General features: G+C 35.9%; 1 protein-coding gene across 1 annotated transcript in view; it reads left to right on the forward strand.

The window, feature by feature from the left end:
* Positions 1-23,147, forward strand: part of PXDN (peroxidasin) — an 81,932-nt gene that overhangs the window by 20,979 nt on the left and 37,806 nt on the right. Inside the window, exons 4-11 of the mRNA XM_066546138.1 lie at positions 1,664-1,793; positions 3,953-4,024; positions 5,693-5,764; positions 12,227-12,298; positions 19,667-19,738; positions 20,311-20,382; positions 20,874-21,043; positions 22,388-22,505. Coding sequence (XP_066402235.1) covers positions 1,664-1,793; positions 3,953-4,024; positions 5,693-5,764; positions 12,227-12,298; positions 19,667-19,738; positions 20,311-20,382; positions 20,874-21,043; positions 22,388-22,505 — 778 coding nt within the window. The remainder of the gene's footprint in view (positions 1-1,663; positions 1,794-3,952; positions 4,025-5,692; positions 5,765-12,226; positions 12,299-19,666; positions 19,739-20,310; positions 20,383-20,873; positions 21,044-22,387; positions 22,506-23,147) is intronic.

Raw genomic sequence — 23,147 nt, forward strand, 5'->3', positions numbered from 1 at the left:
TTTCAGCTTGTATTATGTTGTCTAGCTACAATTTTAAGAAGTAAATGTTTTCACTTTGAAACACAAAATAAAAGAGACAATCTGAATCAGGTGTAATAAATTTTTCTTTTAAAAACAAAATGCATGACATTTAGTTTTGAATTGTTATGCAAAATTTGTTAAATACCCTAAAATTCAATGCCATCATCACAGGTGTTTGCATTTCTTTAATTGGTCATTTCATTTACTGTGTAGAGATTAGGAGAGGGAAAAATGACAATGACAACCTAGTGTTTTCCCTGAGTCTGCTGTTTTAACCTCCTGGTGCGCTCTGGCTGGTCAGTGGGAGTCAGGCTTGCTCTGGTCCAAAGCACAGCATCCAGCCAGGATATGTCAATTTGTAAGAGTGAAATGGGCAGCAGTGAAAAAGGTGAAAGAGAATTGAATGGGCCAGGAACAGGCTTTTGTGAGTGAAAGTCATGTGGCACAGTTGGGCCGGAACTAGTCAGAAAAAAAGGGTCAGGAAACCTCATCATGCTGATTGACCACACATTATTTCAGCAACACAAAATGCCTTTGAAGATCTGCTCCATAATGGCCTATTTGTGCTACCCATACTAATTTTTCAGTTTTAACACAGTCCTCATTCCTGCCATTTACTCTTCAAGGGGACATTTCCTTGCTGTTGGGCTTTTGCTCTGAGCTCTTCTGTTCCCTGAAATCATTCTGTTATCATAAGCTGGATATGGTGTCTGTGCTGTGGGGGCATGGCATTTCAAGTCTGAGAAATGGCATTTCTGTTTAGTATGGAATGGGTTTAGTTTTTTTTTTGTCCTATGATGGTATGACAGTTATAACTCAAGTTTTTGCTTTTTTTTTTTTCCTTCTACTGAATCTGATTTCTGCCAATTCTGTTGGATGCAATCTTTCACTTCAGTAACCAGTCTTGCATATCTTTTCCCCTAGCAGTTGAACACTTGGTTTACAGAGATTTCCTCTATGTGAATGGCATATGTCACACCCCTTAAAGTAATAATGCATAAAATGTAAATTCTATTTCCTTTATCCACTTGTTTATTTTCTCGTTGTATAGGGAAATTATCACAGTTTGACAGATTTCTTCTTTAGAAATCTTCAGTGGTTATGACTTAAGTTTTATCTTCTTAATTTGTGAGCTGTTTAACTCTTTATTTTGGGAGATTTTGTGCTGAAAATTAATGAAAATACTTTGAGTGAACACTGATAAATGTTACTTCCTTTGAAGAAGGAAATATTCTTTGAAAGAATGGACCAAGATATAATCCTACATTTTAGTAAGGTTAACATTGCTTTTTCCCTCCAATTTAATGTAATTGTAGTACTGACTTTGAACAGAACATATATATATACAGAACATATATATATATTTTATAATTTTACTTACAGATACAAAATATACTGTGCTCTAGAGAAAATTTGCATGCTGAGTTTTATTGCAGCTCCTTTTTCTCATATCTTTATGTAAAATGAAAATAAATGGGTAGAATTTCAAATTTTATGTGTTCTTTAGCTTTAACAACTTCATATGAGAAGGGCAATAGTGTTAGCAGTTGAGATAAATACCACTATATATGATGTTATATGCAGCCTGGTACTGCATGTAATAATGCATGTAATTACTTTACTTGGTGTTCCTTATCCCCAGATATCCTCATGAGTTACTGCAGAGTAGATTGGATACATCAAAAGAGGGTTCATTTTGCTGCTGACCCAGTACCTGGCTCCTTGCTTGTGTTCATAAAAGTTAAATTTTTATTTATTGACTTTGCGCTGATGTAAGGAACAGGCCTGCTTGTCATATGGATGAATGTACATTATTTCATATCTAAAAAAAGAGGTTTTTAGGAGCTAAATATTGCTAATTGTGATGGTAGTTTGAGGCTTTTGAAAAATACTCAGTTTCCAATATTCCATTCAAGAATATTGAATTTTTGCACTTTTGAATATTTTAATCAAAACTAAAATGCTCCTTTGGAATCCATTAAACTTTCAGATAATCTAGAAAAATCAAGAAAAGTAAAGTGGTCGTGTCCAATGATTCTTACAGAGGGATCTGCTGTATCTTCTCTCAGTGCAGGATATGACATTCCATGGTTGTTTAGAATATCTTGGCACCTGAGGTTCAGAGGCAGCGTCTCCTTCTCATCAGGAAAATATGTCTATGACACATAAAACAGAAGAGTGATGAGCAAAACAATGCTGTTAAAGTAGAACTAAATAAGTGCTTCTGTGAAGAACAAGTTAGGGTTTTGAAAATTTGTGTTTCTAAATCTGGAAATCCTCAATTTGCTGAGTGTTGTGTAAAGGGGCTGTCCAGCACATCTACAGGCACTTTAACTACACATCTAAATAAGAGATAGAAGTTTGCATCCCCCATTTTTTCCAGTCACTGATCAAGTACTTTGGTGGAGTGTAATGCAAACAGAACCACATGTCTAATCCTTTCCTTGCAATGAACAGTAGGCCACATCCTAAACCACTAACATAGAAGAAGTCCTTCTGAGGCCATTATTCCAGAGTTGAACAAGTCCTGATGGGTGGATTCATGAGGAATGATGCTTAAGTATGTTCTTCATAAAAGACTTCAGACAACTATTCCTGCCATTGGTGCAGCCTCAGCCAGTGGGGTTGTATGGGATTAGGATGCAGCTGGCTGAGTTTTGTCTGCTCTTCTGTATTTCCTTTAACCAAATTGCAGAGAGACTTTTGTTAACATATTACCTGTTAAAATGCAGAGCACATTTGTTTTAATTGAGACCAGGCATGGTACAAAGATTACAGTTCTGACACATTTATATCCTACTGTTTGAAAGCAATTGGTAAGTGTGTGTTCTAAGATATGTGATCACAGTCTTAGATTTTACTTACTTTCCATTTGTTTCCCTTCTGTTTGCTTGCCAGACACAATAAGGTCCTGATGTCCTTGGCCTGTTGCTAGGGAAGAGGACAGACTTATCACCCTGCTTCCTCTCCCCTGGTCCTGTAGTCCTCTCACCTGAGTGCTCTCCCAAGAAGCCTGTCCATTTTGCTTATCAGGCAGAAAATTATTTCCTGGTTGTTTTGGGTTCTTTTGCATGGGTTTATTGCTGGTTCTGACCAGTTGGTTAAACCAATTTTGAGCTGCTGGAATAAAGTAGCCAGACATGGATTCAGGGGAGAACAGGAGGTGGCAGAGGTGGGAAGCTCTGTTGCCTGCTCTCAGCAGAAGAGAGGGGTGAGGCTGGCACAGCCAAGGTGTTTCCCCACATCCCTGCTCCACTTCCACCTTGCTCCCTGTCCCTGCTTTCTCTGCAGAACTTTGCTTGAGAAAGAGATTTCCTTCTTCTTGGAGAACTTCTCATTAAGCTATAGATCTAACAGGAAATGGAAGGTGGTAGAAACATATAAAAAATAAGAGAAAGTAAAATTAAATAAGGAAATGTCTAGCTTCAGGTAGCTGGGTTTACATGTTTTAGAAGCAAGACAACATAGGGCACTTAAACCTCCTTACTCAGAACTAAAGAATTAAATAGCTTAAGTCTTAACTTGTCTCTTCTTTTTCTTGATTTTTTTTTTCTGATGCAAATATTTCTATATCTGTTTATTTATAAATAAGCATTTTTGTCCTACAGTATTATTTACAAACAGCATTTCAAGTACAGAATTCAATTTAGTGAAATACTGAACAACCCATTACCAGTTGCTTCACTGTGGAAGAGAACATACTTCATGACCACAGGTTTAACTTAGATACTGACCACTGAGGCTAGATTTGGTGAATCCTCTCCTAAACTTGTCAAACAGCCTTTGGATTTCTTTTGCTTTGTTTGTGTTGTGTTTTATGGACAGAAGTTGGTCAGTCATCACAAAAGACTTGTGCTTAGTTCATTTTTTCATATTAAAAAATACAAAGCTTTTTTAATAACATGATATTTTTTCTTTTTTTACTCTACAGAGACCTGAGGTTTAATAGGATTAAAGAAATCCAGCCTGGAGAGTTTCGAAGACTTAAAAACCTGAACACACTGTAAGTCCTTTTTCAACCCTAAGACCCTTTCCCTTTTGACTTAATATAATCAGTTTGATGATGTGTCATATTTGCTTACTTTTCACAGGTAAGTAGTCTCATAAATTTGAGCTGTAGCATTTACACAGATGGGAGAAGTGGCGGTTAAGACCAAAATATTTGAAGGCAAAAACTCGTGTATGTTTATCAAAATAAAAAGAAAATTATTTGCATACTAGTATTTTACTAATATACTTTAATTGAATTTCATGAAAAAATGCAGACCATTATTGTAATTTTTTTTTTTACTAAATTGGTGCTAAATTGTTTTGCTGGAATATCACATAATGAACCATGGGGTTACAAGAAAGATGTTCAATGGCTGAGATGTGCAAATGTGTTACAGTTAGAAAATATTTGACAAATTCTAATATTCTGAACTTTCCTATTCTAATGTGCTTACCAGGACAGGCAGGAGTCAGATGGTTTTGTTCCTGCTGAGCTGCCATTTATGGAGGTCTATGTTATCATTTATGATTGTGAAGAAAAGTCTTTCTAAAAGACCTTTTACAACCAGTAATACAATTAGTATGAATATAATCAATTTAACTTTGTATCTGCTCTATCATTCCTTCAGGCATCACTTTTAAAACAAATGCATGCATGTTTCTCTTCCTTAATATATTAGCAGGCATGAGGAGGAATTAAGATAGACAGTTATTTTTACTTTAAAATGTACATAACTTATGGTTGCAAATGTGACTGTTTCCCAGAACACAAGTAGTGTATGAGCTGAAATACAGTAGTGATGTCAGTGAGCTTTGGATCGCTATTTATCTGCAGGCAATCATGGCAAATATACTGACACATCTTGTACTCTTATATTCACACCAGAAGAAATGATAGGACTTTCCCCAAAATGTATATTGTCCAAATCTGTGCTGCCAAGATATTCTTACTAACTGTCCCTATTTCCAGTCTCCTTTGGTCATACTTCTGTTTGCAGCTGATCCCCAGTTTTGAATTACAATTTCTGCTAGATATCCAGCTCAAGTTTTAACTGTCCAAATCGCTGATCTGATATTCACAAGTCCCAGATAAAGACAGGATACATTAAGTTTGAATTCCTTTCTCTTTATAAAACCAGTGTATGAGGGATGAGTGCAAATCTCTGCATATAGACAGTTGTGTTCCTGTATGATGTAAAGGCCCAGTACACAAGATACTGCTAAGAAACATCTGGGAAAAGTCACTTTAATGCACCTGCAAGTGACAAATCTTTGTTTTTATCAGTTTCAAACTGATGTGTATACTTGATGCAGAAGGTTTTTTCCTCCCCTTCATCTACATCACAGATAACTTCAAGAAACTGCATTATTCCATTTCCGGGTGGATCTTTTTGGTTTTTGTTTGGGTTTGGGGTTTTGTTTGTGTATCTTTGTTGCTGTTTTTATGGGTTTGGGTATTTTTTAATTTATTTTTTCACAATTCTGTCTAATTTTTTCAGGTTTTTACCTGCAAGATAGTGGTTGAGCAGCTGTAAGCACATAGCTTTTTTTTTTCTCTAACAGTTACTCTTAGGGAAAAAAGCATTTTCTATTTAATACTATATTGTCCCTGCTTTTACACTTTTTCCCCCCCTAGTGTTTCTTTATGTTAAAATAAATGGTTGTTTATTTCTTTTTGTAGGCTTCTAAACAACAATCAAATCAAAAGAATTCCTAGTGGGGCATTTGAAGACCTTGAAAATCTGAAATATCTGTAAGTTAAATGAAATGTCACTTCACTGTGTAATAGCTTCTTCAGTGAGAAAGTGTTCTAATCTGAGATGGTGATTTCTGTCTGACTAACTATATCAGGAGATAAACTGCACTGAAAGTCTGTGAAATGAATTTATGGGGTGGAGCAACTGTATTTCTCCAAGTTGTTGCTAATAAAAGACTGCTGTCTGTAAGCAACCCATTTTAAAGGACTTACTAGTTGCTGTTTATTATATGCAACTTATAATTTAAAAAGGGATACATTGAAAGGTGAAGGAAACCACCTCTTCAGTTGTTCACTAAAACCTTTACACAGGTACTTTTTGTCTTTTGAAAAGTGGTTCTAAAGTAGCTAGTCCAAAGGTTGTGTCTGCAGAAGATTGTAACTTACCTAAGCTTATTAACTATCCCTAAAATTTTCACTGAATTGATAAGTGAAAAATTCAGTCAAACCCAAAATACCAGAGTATGTATATGATTTGCTGTTCTAGGTCTTCAGTCAGCCTGTATATTTTTAGCCTATCTTCTCTCTTTTTTAACAAACATACCAAGGTTATTAATTATATGAATAAACAAAAGGCATCAAAATGTTATTTTTGTCTGTGTACTAGACTAAAGCTGCATAGTTAGTTGTCATGGATTCTCAGCTCTAGTTTCTGGAGTGTCACTTAGAAAAGTTTCACTCCATTGTCTTGGAGTATTGATTGATGGTTACTTGAATGACATACAGAAGAAAAAGCTCACATTGAGATTTCATTGCTTTGGAAACAATTCAGAAGCTGAAATTTCCATGAACTTTCCAAGAATACAGCCAGAAGACCTCTAAGGAGGTGGGAGCAGGGAGAAAATCACATAAATTTGTGCAGACACATTTGCCTGTTTTTCCAAGTTGTACTTGATTACGTTTCCTGCTCTCCTTTTTATGTATATTGTCTTTCAGTAATGAAATTGTTTAACCTCTACACAATAGGAGGGAAAAGACTATTGAACAGACTGTTGCCAATGAATGATTAAAGTCCATGATGATTGTATTTGTTACAAGAAATGTCTGCATGCAGTAGTGTAGTACATAAGGTTTTACTATGTGAGGTTTGCTAAACTTCTTTCCATAGTCAGCAACTGTACAAAGATTTTTCTTGACTCTTCTTACTTTTTTCTTTTCACATGCTTGCCTTTGCCTAGCTGTAGTAAACCTGAAATAAAGCTTAACAATGCAGTTGTGTTCAGTTCAATGAAAAAGCGAAAAAAGATAAAGGAACTCTGATTTGTTTTCATATACAGATAGTAATGGCTGTCAGTATCTGTATTATTAAGAGGAAGATCTTTTTATTTTCCTGTTGTTGCCTGGAAAATTTAAATATTAAGTTCAATGTGGTAATTTATTCAACTGCAGGGAGATCTTTAAAACTATCTTTTGTTTTGAAAAAATGAATGAAGGGGTTTTTTGCCTGTTTCAAAGGCTGTGACAAATGTTTAAATTGAACAGCCTTAAAGTTACAAAATTTCTGGTACTGGTCAGGTTATCAATACAGAAGACTTAGATGTAACAAATGAATACTGTTCAGCAGTTAAAATTTCAGCTGAGTTACTGAATGCTAACTGTATTCTATTAAATTAAGGGAATCAAAACATTTCTTTCCAACAGGATTCACTGAAGTAGAAATCGGGGGGAGAGATTGTGCAAAAGTTAGAAATACTGCTCAGATTGTACTATTATAAAGTCAAATCACCTGGAAAAGTTGAGGTTTAGTGTTATCTGGTCCTCTTGATATTTGCAAACCTAACTTGTACTGTCATGTTTCATAAAACTAGATCATTGATCCATGATGTTACTTCTGTTCTTATGACAACTTGTACTGGATTGCATGTGGTTCTGAAAATGTATAATTCCCTGACTAATTTTAAAAAACCTGTCATTTCTCAGTGTCCCTGATTTAGTAAAATGTGAGAATATATTCATATAAAATCGATAACAATTAGTAAATATGCATATTTAAAACTAAAACCAGTCACAATTATATTTTTTTATATAAAAAAATAAAGTCTACCACAGCAAATTTATTTTTTTTTAAATCCAGTCACTGAGAGATAGATGTTATGATCCATTGCTGTATGACTGCTGAAGATCAGCTTTTGCACTTTCAAACAAAATTTTTTTCAACAGGATCTAAATCAGGATTTTCAAATGCTTTATTGTACTATTCCTTTCTGAAGTTGGGCTGAGAGTTTTATGAGGAGTGTATGTTACCAGAATTATCTGTATGAAGAACACATTTTGATGAAGAGTAATATTTTCTCAATTTTCTCTGCATTAAAAGTATTCATCACTGTAAAACTTGGTCTTTACATCATCAGAAGAAAACTGTGCACATAATTTTTTTACAATTTTTTAGGATTTTTTATTGTCTTGTTTTTTATGTAATTGAAATTCTGGCAATCATAAAAGCAGTTTTGTGTTATTTTGCTGTGCTGTTTGTGGTAATAATTTGGTTTTGTATTAATATACTAAAGGTTGGAAAGAAAGAAATGTAATTATTGTTTTGTTGTGAAACCAAGAGGATACTTTTTTTTTCTTTTTCTTCTGATTCTCTTCTTTTCTGTCCATCTGTCTTTACTCCATATACCTCAGTGTTGGCAATAAAGCTCTTTAGTAAGCTTCCCCACCTTATAATATAGATGCAGGTAAATTTGTGGAAACATGATAGGATAATTCTTCCTAAGCCTAAAAGTCAACAGTTTATTCTCCAAGAGAGAAGATAGTTGGGAATTGAAGGTAGGCACATTATTACCATTGCAACATGTAGAATACTAGAAGATTTTGGAATTAGAAGTGGAAAAAAGGAATGTAAGTTAAAAAAGGAAGAAGTCAGGAGGATATATGGAAAAATTTATAATATAGGTTAGCAATTAAAAACCTTTCCAGATAAGGAGAACATATATTAGACATTTACAGAGCAGTGAGCTAGAAGATAACATGAAGGAAGTGAAAGAAATAAAACTGGGGAATGAAATTTGTCAACAATGTTGTATGTTGGCCTGGTATGAAATGCATAGATTAGGAAAAAGACATGAAAGTATTACCATAAGCATATGGTAAATGGTAATTTTTAAGACTGTATGAAGTGTGTCAGTTCCAGAAATGCCAACAGGGAGCATGCAAGTTTTGTTTTGTGTCTGGTGAATGAAGCAATAGTGGTAGATGATGTGTTTGAGATTAGGTCTCATTTCCTTCCATACCTTCTGCCACTCTTGCTGTCTTGGCCATGTTACTTGGTCTTCTGGGCACCTGCAGTGGTTCCAGATCTCTTTTCTTTGCAATTCACGTTGCTGGTTCCACTGTCCTTCATGTTCCTATGTAAACCTGTCTTTGAGTGTTTATTTACTTGTGAGATTTAATGCTGCAATGCTTGTTACTTTTTGCCTGTTCCCCCTCCAGTTCCAAACAAATATATCTGAATCTTACTTTCCTAGAATCACATGATTTTTAGTATGGCCCATTAAAAAAGAAAAAAAGAACCCCCCAATAGTATCCTCATAATCTAGCAGGCTTGTTAATTAAAGCTACTTTTTCTCCCAAATTTTCTGGTAACTGATTACCCATTTGTTCATTTCTGAAGTATATGACCAGTAGCTCTGATCTCTAGCAGCCTTGCTTGCATTTCTGGGAAAAAAAATGCTCTTTTTTTTAACATTTCTAAAAATAGATATTAATAATTGTCCAAAAATAATTTAATGTCTTAATAGAATATATCCCTTTTCCCTTTCAATCCACTGTTTATTCATCTCCTATAAAATTCTAAAAATAGATATTAATAATTGTCCAAAATTAATTTAATGTCTTAATAGAATATATCCCCTTTCCATTTCAATCCACTGTTTATTCATCTCCTGTAAAATTGTACTATTCAGTTCTGTAAGAGAGCCTTTCGGTAAATTAAATGATAAATCGTTTTTTCCCTCATTGTACTACATTTGTTTTCTGATAATGTAAATGAGATGAATTTTGAGAATGTTTGTTAAAATTTAACAATGTTTACAAAGTTTTACTTCTATGACACTGTATGTGCATGCTGTCATTTTAGAAGGATGAATTTTTTTTGTGAATGATACTTATTTGTACTTTATATTCTGACATGTCTCTGTCCATCAGGCAAATAATTATATGTCTTTCTTTCTGCTGTCCTCAGTGAAATAGCTACACAATTAAATGGAAGTTTGGTTAACACATTTGTCATAGGATGTGTAGCCCTGAGGTTACTGGGGTTTCTCTGTGAAGGGAGGATATGGTTGACTGAGGTCGGTTGAGTTTCCTGGAGCTGAGGGTTTTCTGGTCAGAGTGGAAAAAGCTCTGATTTAAAGCTGAAAACACCAAATAAATGCTCACTGCAGTGGCTTGGTAAGAGCTCCTAGAGGCTGCTCCCTTCCCTGCAGTATGCTGGTAAAAGTCTGCAGTACTACAGTCATTATCCCAGTCTAATTCAACTCTGATTTTCACTCTCTGCCTCCTTCTGTCTGCAGAGAGTAAATAAAAGTTATATGAATGGTTGTGGTAAAACTTTTTAAAAAATCTGATGAATTCAGATTTTTTGAATACAATTGTTGAAATGCCAGAAAGAGATGATTAACTGAGGGCAGTTTTCAAAACTGTCTAAGCCCACTTTGGTTCTCTGGTCTGACCAGGAGTACTCAGAAGTAAGAGGGATTTCCACACTGCCAAGTGGAATTTGGAACTAAGTGTATTAAGAAAGATAAATAACTTCAGCTAATCAGTCCTCGAAATTTTCTAAGGAGTCAAAAGGTGTGTTGAAAATTCTCACAGGAAAATAAGATAGGAATTGAATATCAGAGAGGAAAATTAAGGAGAGAAAATCGTAATGACTGTGATCCTCAAATGAATTGGTAAATCTGAGCCAAAGCAAATATTTTAATACTCATGAAATAATTTTTTTTCAAATGGAATAAAAACCAGTTCCACATATAAAATCACTGTTTTCAAATTATTTCAAAAGTTTTTACTGTAATTTCACAAGACAGTAATTTTTTTCTGGTTTTGAATATTTTAAAAACCTCAGAAATTTTTATTTCCATGTTACCTGTTCTTGGAAGAATTCTGCTTTTTTTATTCAGATGCATATCTATGTTAAAAAAGCACACAGGAATCTCTGTATATTAATGTTTTGGATTGTCAGCAAGCAGTGCATTGGAAAAGTTAATTTAGATTCAAAGGAAGGATACTACTCCTTATTGTTCCCTAAAGTTGTCATTAGTTTAATATCAAATACCTACAACTTCTTTCCTTGTTAGGGCCTATTGTGAAATGTTGCCCATTGTCACATCAGTGTAAAAACTGCCACCACCTCCAGCAGAGCCAGTATTTTTTCTGTTGCACCAAAAGGAGTTTGCAATATTTCCAGTAAGTTACTGAAAACTGTAATAGAAAACCCAAAACCACTACTAATAAGATGCCTGCTAATAAAGTCATTTGTGGTACAAAGTCTCTTCATCCCCTTTCCATGGAAACCCATGCCTGATTAACTGAATTTCAAATAATTTGTCAAATAATTGTGAAAAAGTTCTTAACCACAAACCTGTGCCTATCCTAACACAAAAAGAGTGACTGACACTGAACCCCCAAAGTATTTTCATTTGCTGCCTCCATGCAGAAACTGTAGTCATCAGCTAAACTGTGTGATTTTTCTCCAATACCCCCTCACTAAACCATCCTTGCTGCTAAGAGCATGATGAACATGAGCGCATACACTGATCCTTCCTGATTTATTTTAATTCCATAAAAAAGGTGTAGACAACACATGTGATCATACTGATACTCTGCATGTGTATTCTCTTTATATTATAGAGTATCAATGGGGACCTAATGTCCATCTTCTGCACAGTGATAAAACAAATATACAGTGCTGCTTTATGGATGTGATACCAGTATTATAACTTGTATTTTCTGTGAATATTCCAAAGGTGACACAGGTGGAGTTTCAGAAATTTCTCACTGTTTGTTTTCCAAGTCCCGTAAAAGATCCACTCTATCCTAATTTGAATATTTGCACCAGTATTCAGATGAGTATTTTAAAGAAATCAAGAGGCCATCCCTGGTGTGTTCTGGTAAAGGCACTTCTCATGCAATTCTGTCCCATTAAGTTGAACTTATTTTGACTTTTGGCAAACCAATAAGAGAACAAGGGACAAAAATCCAGTAAGTTGTGCTATGAGCACTGGAAAGCCCAAGTCCATCCAGGTGTGAGCCTCAGGGTCTTCAAGGCCCCAGACTTATGTCATTTGGGATGAAATCTCAAGGATAGGTTATTTTTATGTTTTTAGTTTTTTATTGTATATTTTTTTTCTAATATGTAGTTGAAAAACTGTCTTCACGTGTCAACTTAATTCTTCTTTTCCACCTTCATGTAGCTCTTGTTTGTGTACTAATATTACTGATTGTTTCTTGTTTCAGCTATTTGTACAAGAATGAAATCCAGTCAATTGACAGGCAAGCATTTAAGGGACTTGCCTCTCTAGAACAACTGTAAGTGCCTTTTCTCTTCTGTGCTGTCATCTCCATGGTTCCCCTGCAGAGGAAAAGTGCACGCCTTGGTCCATACATCCTACCTGCATGCTCTGCACGTCTGCACCCCTGGGTTGGGCAGAGAGCCCCATAATCATTTGCATGTGAAAAAACCACAGTTGATGTCTGTGTCAAATTCCTCATTTCTGTGTTTGTCTTTTATTTGTGATTTGCATTCCTGATGTCCCTTTACATTGTTACATAGCTTTGACAAAGGAGAATTATTGTGGAAAATGTTGGAAACTAATGTGTATTGCTTAGAGATAGATTCTGCTTTAATTTCTGCAGGTTTTTATTATATCTCACTTCCTTTCACTGCAGCAGTTACTTTGTTTTATGCAGCATAACTAAAGCTGAATTAGCCTCTGCAAGTTCAACCCTGTTTTGTTATATTTTGAAATAAGAATAGTTTTTTAAATAAAAACCTTGCTATAATTTATATGTGTTAATCATTGCCATATACAGATACAGATGTTTAAAAAGTAGGAAAGTACATCATTTGCAATGTAGATGTTTCAGTAATGTCCTCCAGAAAGATTGATTAAAATCATACTTCTTTTCCCGTATATTGAAGAATGATTTCTACTGAAAAAGAATGAAGAATACAGTCCTAAGCATGACAAAACCCAGTTGTATTGATTCCATTAAGTTCAACTATGTTTTGTTGTATAATCACTATAGGAGAGGCATTGAATTGCTGGTGTGAGTCCAGAGAAGGGCAGTGAAGCGAGTGAAGGGGCTGGAGCACAAATCCTGTGAGGAGCAACTGAGGGAGCTGGGCTTGTTTAGTCTGGGCAAAAGGAGCCTCAGTGGAGACCTCATTTCTCTCTACCACTACTTGAACTGAGGTTATGGTGACCCGGGGAGTGGTCTCTGCTCCCAGGTAACCAGTGACAGGACAAGAGCAAATGGTCTCAAGTTGCACCAGGAGAGGTTTAGATTGGTATTAGAAAAAAATCTTTTCATGGAGAGGGTGGTAAAGCATGAAACAGGCTGCCTTGGGAAGCAGTGGAGTCACACTTCCTCCTGAGGAAGTGTTCAAGAAATGACTGGATATGGCACTTAAGGTCATGGTTTAGTGATGAACGTGATAGTGGTGCTAGGTTGATGATTAGACTTGAAAATCCTAAATGTCTTTTCTAGCCTTAACAATTCTATTACTCTATGATCAGAAAGCATTGCTCTACATTCATTGTGACAATGTTTAGAAAAAGGAAAAAACTGTAAATGTCTAGTTGTTTCACAGTTTGACTACCAAATAACAGTAGCAAACCAATGAGTTTTGTAGTGTATAAATTGGCAGCTGAATATAAATTTTTAAACCGATGAAAGCTATCAGTGTATTACAAGTGTTCTCCATGTACCAGTTTCCTTGTTACTGTAAGCCTCTAATGGATATTAGTAGACACAGAGTGTATATGAAATAAAATGACACTTTATATGGGTACAAAATCATACATGCTCCTTTTAGAGTGCAATAGATGCCTTTTGAAGGAGGAGCTTCTATGTAAAACAGAAGTGTTAATTATAAAGAGTATTTAATTTTTTTTTTTTTTCTTTAATGCCTTTCTCTTCCTTCTCCTTTTACTCTAGAAATTATTACTGCACCATATTGACAGCAACTGGTAGGGCTTACTTGCATGCTAATAGCAATACATAATTTCTTTGTAGAATTTGGAATACTGAGGCCCATTTATTGAATTACTAATATTTCCAAAAGAATGTTCTTCCCCATGCCACAAGCCCCATATGTACAAGTGGCAATATTTGTCCTTTTTTCTTGTGTTCTTTTTCCCTGTTGATCTATGTTATTACTGAAAAACATAAATCAGTTTGGAATATTAACACCTTCTGAATGCTCTTCTCGACTATGTGGCAGTTAAGCCTCTCTGCCTACAGTGATATCGCACTGTATCAGCTTAAGCTCCAACTTTTGAGACATTCACATTATTCAGTATGAAACTGAAATTCAGACTCAGGGCTTGAGTCTCATCTCCAGCTGGGAAGATTGGATATGGAGCCTGGCAGAGTCACTGCTCATTGCCTGCCTGTGTGTCCTGTCAGCACCTGCAGCTGCTGGGGAATGGGGGGCAGGTGCTACCCCACTGCATGCATCAGAGCTCACTACCTTTTAGAGCTCTTCTGCTCCTCTCCTGAACACAGAACTTGCCAGGAGGGAAAATGGGAGTACATGAAGCCAGTAGCAGGCACAGAAATAAATTCAATGGAGAGTAAGCTTTGAGATTTTTAGTTTAGGAGAGATTTGGCATTTATGCATCTTTAGCATGAAAATATGTTCTGACTCTACAGGGTCTGTTTTATCACATTTAGCTTTGGAGAAAAACTGCTGACAAGACAAGAGTTACCCTTGGCAAACAAGTTTCTAAGTGTCCTAATTTCAGTTTTGAACTGCATTGACAGTACTAAATCAATGTTTCTGCATTTGAGGTCTCTGTGGCCACAAGTTATCGAACACATTTTGCTACTGGTTGTGTTAACTCAGCCAAATGCTGTTCTCAGTGCTCAGCAGAGTTCTCAGAAGTAGACACTGTGGACCACATTTCAGGGAATGACTTGTTTCACAGCTATTTCTTCTACTCCAGTGAAGAGAATTCAACTGATAGTTGCCTTTTAAGAAATATCTGATCAGCGAAGCAAACATTTTTTTGGTGATTGTTGTTGTTACCAGAAACTAAATGTAGTTAAATGTAACTAAATTACACTAACTAAAACCTAAATGTACTGTTGCATGTATAAGGGACAAAACCCCCCAAAGTATTTACTGCAGCTGGCAGGTTCCTCCTTAAACCTCTGAAGCAGAATTCTTAGCTGCTGATGTAGTCAAAATAGCTTTTCCTTTGGAAATTTCTGCCAAGAAAATAAGATCTTTGGATCAGATCTTGAAACCTGTTTGTGCTAGGGTAAATTCTGAAGAAAAATTGCCAGTTTTAGGTACTTGAACTCACTGAGCCATACATACTTCGTCACCTAACTTTTCACCTGTGGCTGGGCATGAAGGGAGAGTGTTGATGAAAAGTAGCTGCTGAGTACCAGTTTAGACACTGTTAAATCTGCAAGACATATGTTTGGGTCTGGCACAGAGATCAGAAAACTGCAGGAAACTTGCATTTTTTCAGAGCAGCAGCCGGAAAGCAGACAGAGCACCCGAAAGGCAAGGAGGGCTGCCTCTGTGTGCCTGGGCTTAGACAGCTGCTCTGTGCCTCTGTGCCTGGGCTTGACCACTGAATCCCACCTGAAATGGCACAAATGCCCTGCTGGGGAGGTCATGAGTTTGGATCCCAAGATCTAGCTCTAAATGGAGTCCGTTTCCAGATGTGTATACATTGCTTTCCTTCCAAATATCTGTCACATTTTTGAGATCTCAGCTTATGAGTTGTATGTATCAGGGACAAAAAGTGTACTCCACTATTTAACTAGCAGCATCCCCAAATATTAATGGACTTATTTAAATCTGTTTACCTAATCCTAGTTATGCATTTTCTTGTAACTTTCATATTAACATACTAATTTTGTTCTTTATAAGCTGTTATTAGTTATGCTGTAGTTTATGTACACGTATACATATTTTGGGGGAATTAATAGACAAAAACCTTAACTAACATATAGTGATACATTTTGTTATATTAAGTCTATGTAATTCACTTCCGTTTTCAGTATTTTTGAAGTGTTGCTATTTATTTTCTTGTTTTATACTACAAGTTCCTGATTTTTGCATGACTCTATGTCAGATATTAGTTAATTAGTTAATAAACAAACAAAGGAACCCAAGAGGTATGACAGGGGTGTTGAGAAGTTAATCCTTATTATTCTACAATAAGATTAGCTAGGGACAAGAAACTGGAAACAGATACTTGTCTAGCCTTATTTTAAAAGTCTTCAGTGAGTATTCCATAATCTCCTTAAGTATCCTGTTCCAGTATTTTATATCATTATCACAACATACATTTAAATATTTTTCCTTGTGGTTTAAGGCTGCTACTTGTTGTCCCTGAGCAGGGAAAGCTCATTGATAAATATGGAACATATATGTTTGGTCATTCTTATTCAAATAACCAAAAGGGCAAACATGCTGTTTAAATATTCAGAACATGGATTATACTCAGCTAATGAGTATTTCCCCAAAGATGTGATGATGCTATTAGTAAAAGAACAACTGGCATATTTAATAAAAGTCCTCACCTACAAAAACTTCAAAGCTACATAAGATCTAATCCTAAATTTAATGCTGTGAAAAATGTCACTGGGACTGAATTTTACAGTAATTTTTTGTCCTACAAGATTAATAATAAGAAATCTATACCATGCTTGTTTGATAAAATCTTAATCTTCCTCTTGAGGTATTTCATTTGGACTTTTTTTCCTATAGGTATTTCCTTTCCTTCTATTTAATTCTTGATAGTGTTTTTAGAATTAAAAAGGAAAGATATGTTGGTATTTAAAAATCACTCTTGCATGCTTTTTCTTTCAATTTCATTCTGAAAGTCTTTTTAATATCTAATTTATTACACGATACTACTATTTTTAATGCTTTGTACTCTGAACATAAAAGATGCCTATAAATATATGCTAGTGTGAGATTATTTCCTGAATATGCTTACCTTTAGAGTGAATTTTAAATCCAAGAAATTACCATATTAATTAAAATATTAAAATATACCTTTACAAAACTTTAAGGTGGTACATAGAATAAAATAGTAGAAGTGATAAACCTAAGTGATAAAACAAGAATTAAAGTGTAGGTCATAATGGCAAGGATTTTTTTATTCTCTTTACTGTAGACTTAAAATGCAGTCTGGTTTCTGCATCTATTTATTTTGAATTACAAATTATTTTGGCCAGATATTGATTAACTTGTTCTATTAATAAATTGCATGATAAGTTGCTCAGGGTCTTTTTTAGATCATAAATTAAAGACCTGAAAAGCCCAACTAATTTGTATAGCCCAACTACTATGAAGCAGTTAAGAGTATTTTCCAGCTGGATTTCATGATTTGATTTTTTTGAGCTACTTTAGACAGTGTGATATCTGATGAGGTAAAGTTAGCTATTAAAATGTTCTTCAGCACCTGAATTATTGTATCTGCAATGGTGTGAGCTTGTAAACAAGGCAAGGTTTATAATAGAAATATTTTTTTAAAATTTGTTTGGAAAAACAAGGTGACTTTTCAGGCACATATTGATTACATCTGTAATTCTAATAGTGAGTACTAAACAGCCATTATGGGCTGGGGCTTTGAGTTTTGCAATGTGTATACTAATTAAGCCATCTGAGAGAGGTATTCTTTCTTTTCCTCTCTTTCTAATTTCGCCCTGATTTGTGGCCCTGAAGAAGGGGTTGTGTGACTCTATGTATCTGCTTTTACCAATGTTATTTTTGTTCAAATAAGAGATGCCTACAAATCTTGCCTTGTCAATGCCAAAAAAGAACAGAAGATTAATCTATTTGGAATATTAAGAGATGTGTTTGCGAGGTATTCACGTGGCATAAAAATGCAAGAAGAATTTAAAAGTTAAAAAGGAAAAAAAATCACTGCTGCCTGCAAAAGAAGTAGTGTTTATAATTTTTTTCCAAAACAAAAGCTGCTTCAGAGATAACAAACCCCATCTGTAGTTGTGCCTGGTTTTTCCCTTCATCCTTTTTCATTGCAGTGATCCCCACCTTGCCTTGCCCCCTCCCAAATGCTGCTGATCCTGGAAGGTTGATGAGCAGAGCCCTGGCTCGTGGCAAGCGGTGCCTGCCCACCTCATGGCTGGACCATGCCCAGTCCTTCCTCACTGAGGTCTCTCTTCTCTCTGCTGGCAAATCAAATGAGTCTTGCAGGAAATATCTGCCTTTGACATCTGTCTTTTTAATTTAGAAGAGATCCCCCTGTATTTTTAAAGGGGAGATGAAAACTGGCAATCCTAGCAAGGTGACGCAGTTCTTGGATCTTCATGCTAACAAGACCATGCTCTGTCCTCAGGATACTCTGTGGCGTGGCACTGGCAGTAGGCAGGCGTGACACCCTGATGGGCTTGATCAGGCCCGTGCTGATTTATTGGCTTTTTCTGTGGTCCCCATTCACTGCTCCCTGGCATCGCTCGCTGGCTCGCGCTTGTCCTGGGAGGCTGCCAGGCACGAGCCTGGCTCCCCCTGCACGCGCCTTCCAGGGCTCCCTGCAAGGCTTGGCTGGAACCACTGCTGCTCCCACTTCTCTCTCTGCACAGCCACCATCCGGCTCAGCACGGGCAAATCCCCGTGTCCTTGGCCTTATCATGCTGAGGGATTGGTGTTTCAGGAGATACTGAGCTCAGAGTTGTTCCCACTGCTTTTAAATGACAGGCTTTTTGTTCTTCAGACCACAGTGATTTCTGTATAAACACATTCTCCAGAGGTTCCTGAGTTTGTCAGAGGTCAAATACAAAACTTGAAGGATTTTGAATACACTTGGATATAATCAAGATCCAAAGTCTATAAATAATTTTCACAGTTTCTTGTGCCAGTCTTATCCATACATCTTGTATTCTCATCTGCAAGGTTCAGGGGTAGCTCCACAAAATAGTAGATGCTGGAATGATCCTGCCTTTGCAGTCCATTTTCACAATAGTTACAGGTTAATAGTCTGGTTGATTGTCTTGTTGTGTTAACTTTGTCAATTTTACAGCATTAACAGCTGCGTAGACTTATTGTGTGTAATGTTTATAGCTTGGCATAAGCATCAAGAGAGCACCAAACAGCACCAGTTGGTATGAAGCCCTTTGTCTAAAGTCAAATTAGTCAAACTTGGGTTTATATTACAAATTTGGTTTTGAGAAGATTCACAGCTTTAAATGCCAGTGTTCATGGACTAGAGAAGATGATTTCTCAGTATCTTTTGAAATTTTCACTCATGGAAATGAAAACATTTGGCCACAAAAAATGTTATTGTGCTGGAAACTGTAAATGTTTTCTAAATAACCTCTAACATTTTTCCTATTAAAAATAATAATTTTCTTTTTTTGATAAATTGTTTCAAGCATGCATACAATAAACATCAGAGTTGGCAAAATAGCATTCAAAGTATTATCTCCAAAATTTCCACAGCAATGTTTGGACTTTTTTGCTTATATACACACACACACTCAATATAGTGATCTGCAAACACATCTTTGTTTGTCATGTCTTCTATTTCTCAGATTCAAGTATGAGATTCAGATGGTAACAGAAAAAAGCTGCTACGTCACTATGGCCATTTAGATCTGTAAACATTATGGAAACAATAAGTTCTTTAAAATATTTCACCAAGAAAATTGTTTCAGTATTTTTCTTTTTGTTTAACATATTTTCAGGTATCTGCACTTTAATCAAATAGAAACGTTGGAACCTGAATCCTTTACTCATCTTCCAAAACTTGAAAGGCTGTAAGTTTGTTTTTCTTGGGGTAAGAGTCAGAAGACAGCTTGCTTCCTTCTTTGAATTAAATCAAGCATTTTAAACGAAAATATAATATTTTTATCATTGCCATAGGTGGTTTTGAATAAATTTTTTTTAACTGTAACTACTACACAGTCTTTCCAAGAGCACTTTGGTGAGGCTGACCTTAGAGGCATGCAGAAGTGAGTGTTGCCTGTGGTTTATTTTTCTTTTGCAAAACTACTTCCCAAAGATCTGTTATCAATGTTTGGCCTAAAATAAATGTTATGAATGAAGAACTAGACTATTTATTCAGGAACTTTTTAATTTCTAATTTTAAAGCTTATGAGCTCCCTTCCTTGTAGTTACTTATGGCTTCTTTTTCCCCACATGGACATACCCAAGTACACCTTGGAGGCCACCTAAAAAATACCAGACAATGAGTTGCTGAACAGGCTCATTTTTTTTATCCTAAATTTTCTTAGATTAATTTCTCTTGAAAACCTTCCAGAAGTATGTAAATGAAATGAATGCATCACAAAATCTGAATTATTACATGCATATTTCTGTGTTTTAACAGGTTTTTGCATAACAACAGAATAGCTCATTTGATTCCTGGAACATTTAGTCACTTAGAATCAATGAAGAGACTGTAAGTAAATTAAATTATTATTGAACTAATGAAATATTAAATAACCCAATTAGAATAATTAGACTGTATCTTCTCTTGCAATATTTATCTTCCTTGCAAATGCCTTTTATGGTGCAATTGCTTTAAATAATAATTTTTTTTCCTAACTGTGCTCCAGTTGTTTATGTGGATAGATTGAGAACATTGTTTTATATCTATTTTCTTTAGTTACTGACTGAAGTTTATTTCCTATATTGGGAATATTTGTAATCATTGTTTTATAGACTAAATAATATACATAGATTGTCCTTTGGGCAGTAAAAATAACACACATTCCTCTAATAAAAACTACCAGAATGCCTATAAGCAGCCAACCATCACCTGTATTGCCTGTTGACTGTTGTCTGTATTCCCAGATAAAGGCATTGCTCCATTTACAGAACCATGTTGATCCTAGAAAAAGATGGCTGAGGCTTGCTCACAGAGCTGTGGCTGCTCCTTGTTTTGTGCAGGCGCTTGGACTCCAACGCTCTCCACTGTGACTGTGAGATCCTGTGGCTGGCGGAGCTGCTCAAGACGTACGCGGAGTCGGGTAACGCTCAGGCAGCTGCTACCTGCGAGTATCCACGCAGGATCCAGGGAAGATCGGTGGCCACAATAACACCAGAAGAATTGAACTGTGGTGGGTTTGCCACTTCCTGATGGCTTATTTTTAATGCACTGCATGTACCTAAACTGTATTTTTTGGGGGAGTTAGAATTTGTTGTTCTGTTTAATAACACTGACCACCTCTGGATAGTATTGGTTATTTCTAGAAATCTCTCCACATTCCTTTTCTGGTTTTGTGTGCTCCTGACAGGATTGATTGCTTTTACCCTTCAGCCTATCTTTAATGAAACAAATATAACTATGTTTGAAATTTCCCCTTGAAGAATGAAAGGTGATTGTCCTGAAGGAGTTTATTTTTCCCATTTATGTTTCAATTCTGATCATTACAGGATTGTCAGCTAGGGTCTATGGTGTTGCATTAATATTATTTGGTGTTGTTTATTCCCTTCTGTATGAGGGAAAGGAAAGAAAGAAGCTTTACTGAATTGCCCCTGATGACACAGTTCTGGCCTTTAAAATTTTTGTTGATGTAGGAATTGGGGTTGGGCCACTAAATTTTTTTTTTACTCAGGTATAATTAATAGGAGTACCCCACACAGGCACTGGAATCCTCTGCCACTGAGGATTAATAGAAAAGCACCTTTGTAATCCTTTTGTTTGTGTATATTCCTTCACCCTAGGGGTGCAAAAACTTGGCCCCATGGGCACCCTATGACTTTGCCTAGTACCTCTTGTGTTCTGAAATCAAAATGCAGATTTCTCATCAAGCTGTGGGCATTTGCCTGCCCACTCACATAATGAAGCCAAAGTATAAAATAAGTAAATTGTCCTTTTGGTTATGTGTTGGATATAATTCTGATCAAGAGAACTATGACCATAAGCATCTACAAGCTTCTTGACAAAGATAGTACAAAGGGAATTTGATGCAAGAATAATGCACATGGCATCCTACCAGCTCTTTGCACATCTAAGGAGCCTGAATATGGAAACTGCAGGAAGCAAGCTGTACAAATTATTCTGTGAGGCAGGTTAGGCACTGATACTTATCTAGAGGAAGTTATTTTAAATGGCACTTGTGCTTGCTGCTTTAAAGTTTTTCCTTCATAGGCAATTTGAATCTCTGTTCAAATAAATAAAACAGTTGCTTTAGAACCTGATACAAATTTGCACAATCTATTTCCAGTCTGCTGAAAGGTCCTAAGGAACAATGAAGGAGGTCAGAAATCCCACAGTCATTTTTGCACAGGGAAAAGTGCATTTAATCCTGACTAAGCATATACATATTTAGTCATACATATAAAGTCAAAACATTTGTGAAAAATATTTTTTGCAAGATGTGTGGAAATATTTTTATTTACCAGTTTTTAGTAGTTTTAAAATAAGTAAGAGTTCCTTGTATGTTTTATTGTTGATATAGAGAGGCCAAGAATTACATCAGAGCCTCAGGATGTGGACGTTACCTCAGGGAATACAGTGTACTTCACTTGCAGGGCTGAAGGCAATCCTAAACCAGAAATTATCTGGCTTCGAAACAAGTAAGTTTGAAAGAGGAAGAGAGAAACTTGTTGTAATTACATTTGCCTGTGTGTGTGTACATTTCTGGGTGTATGTCCATGTTCTATATATGATAATATATGAAATAGTTACAGCAAAAACATGCTATAATTAAAATAAGCATATGAAGTAATGATGGCCCATAGCTTTTTATTAATATTTTTAAACATTTAAAAGCTGGTAACTAGAAAGTATTTTTACTCTAGTGCAATTTGTAAGATCTTCAGCTGTAGTATACCTGCAAAGCTGCTCACCCCTGTAATACTAAATCATTTATATCTAAGTGCCAGGACATGTGGACATATTGTATGTACAGTCTGTGGGTTACTTAGCATTTGCATATGTTTTGGAGTGGAGCAAAAGATCCTTTAAGGACTCCAGCTGGATACAATTAAAGTTTCAGAGAACTCTTTCTGGAGCCCTAGCTCCTCAGAGGTATCTTCCCTCCAAGGTTGAGCTTTGTCCCAGGAGAGGAGAGAGACATCTGTTTCCAGCCTCCTCAAACCAGTACATGGAGGGCAGGCAAGTCTTTAGATCATAAGATTGTAGTGTAATTCAGGTTGGAGGAGGTCTCCAAGGTTAGAGGAGGTCTCCAGTGCAGCCTTCTGCTCAAAGCAGGATTA

Source organism: Molothrus aeneus, chromosome 3 (genome assembly GCF_037042795.1).
Source record: "Molothrus aeneus isolate 106 chromosome 3, BPBGC_Maene_1.0, whole genome shotgun sequence".
In the NCBI taxonomy this organism is placed as follows: Eukaryota; Metazoa; Chordata; class Aves; order Passeriformes; family Icteridae; genus Molothrus; species Molothrus aeneus.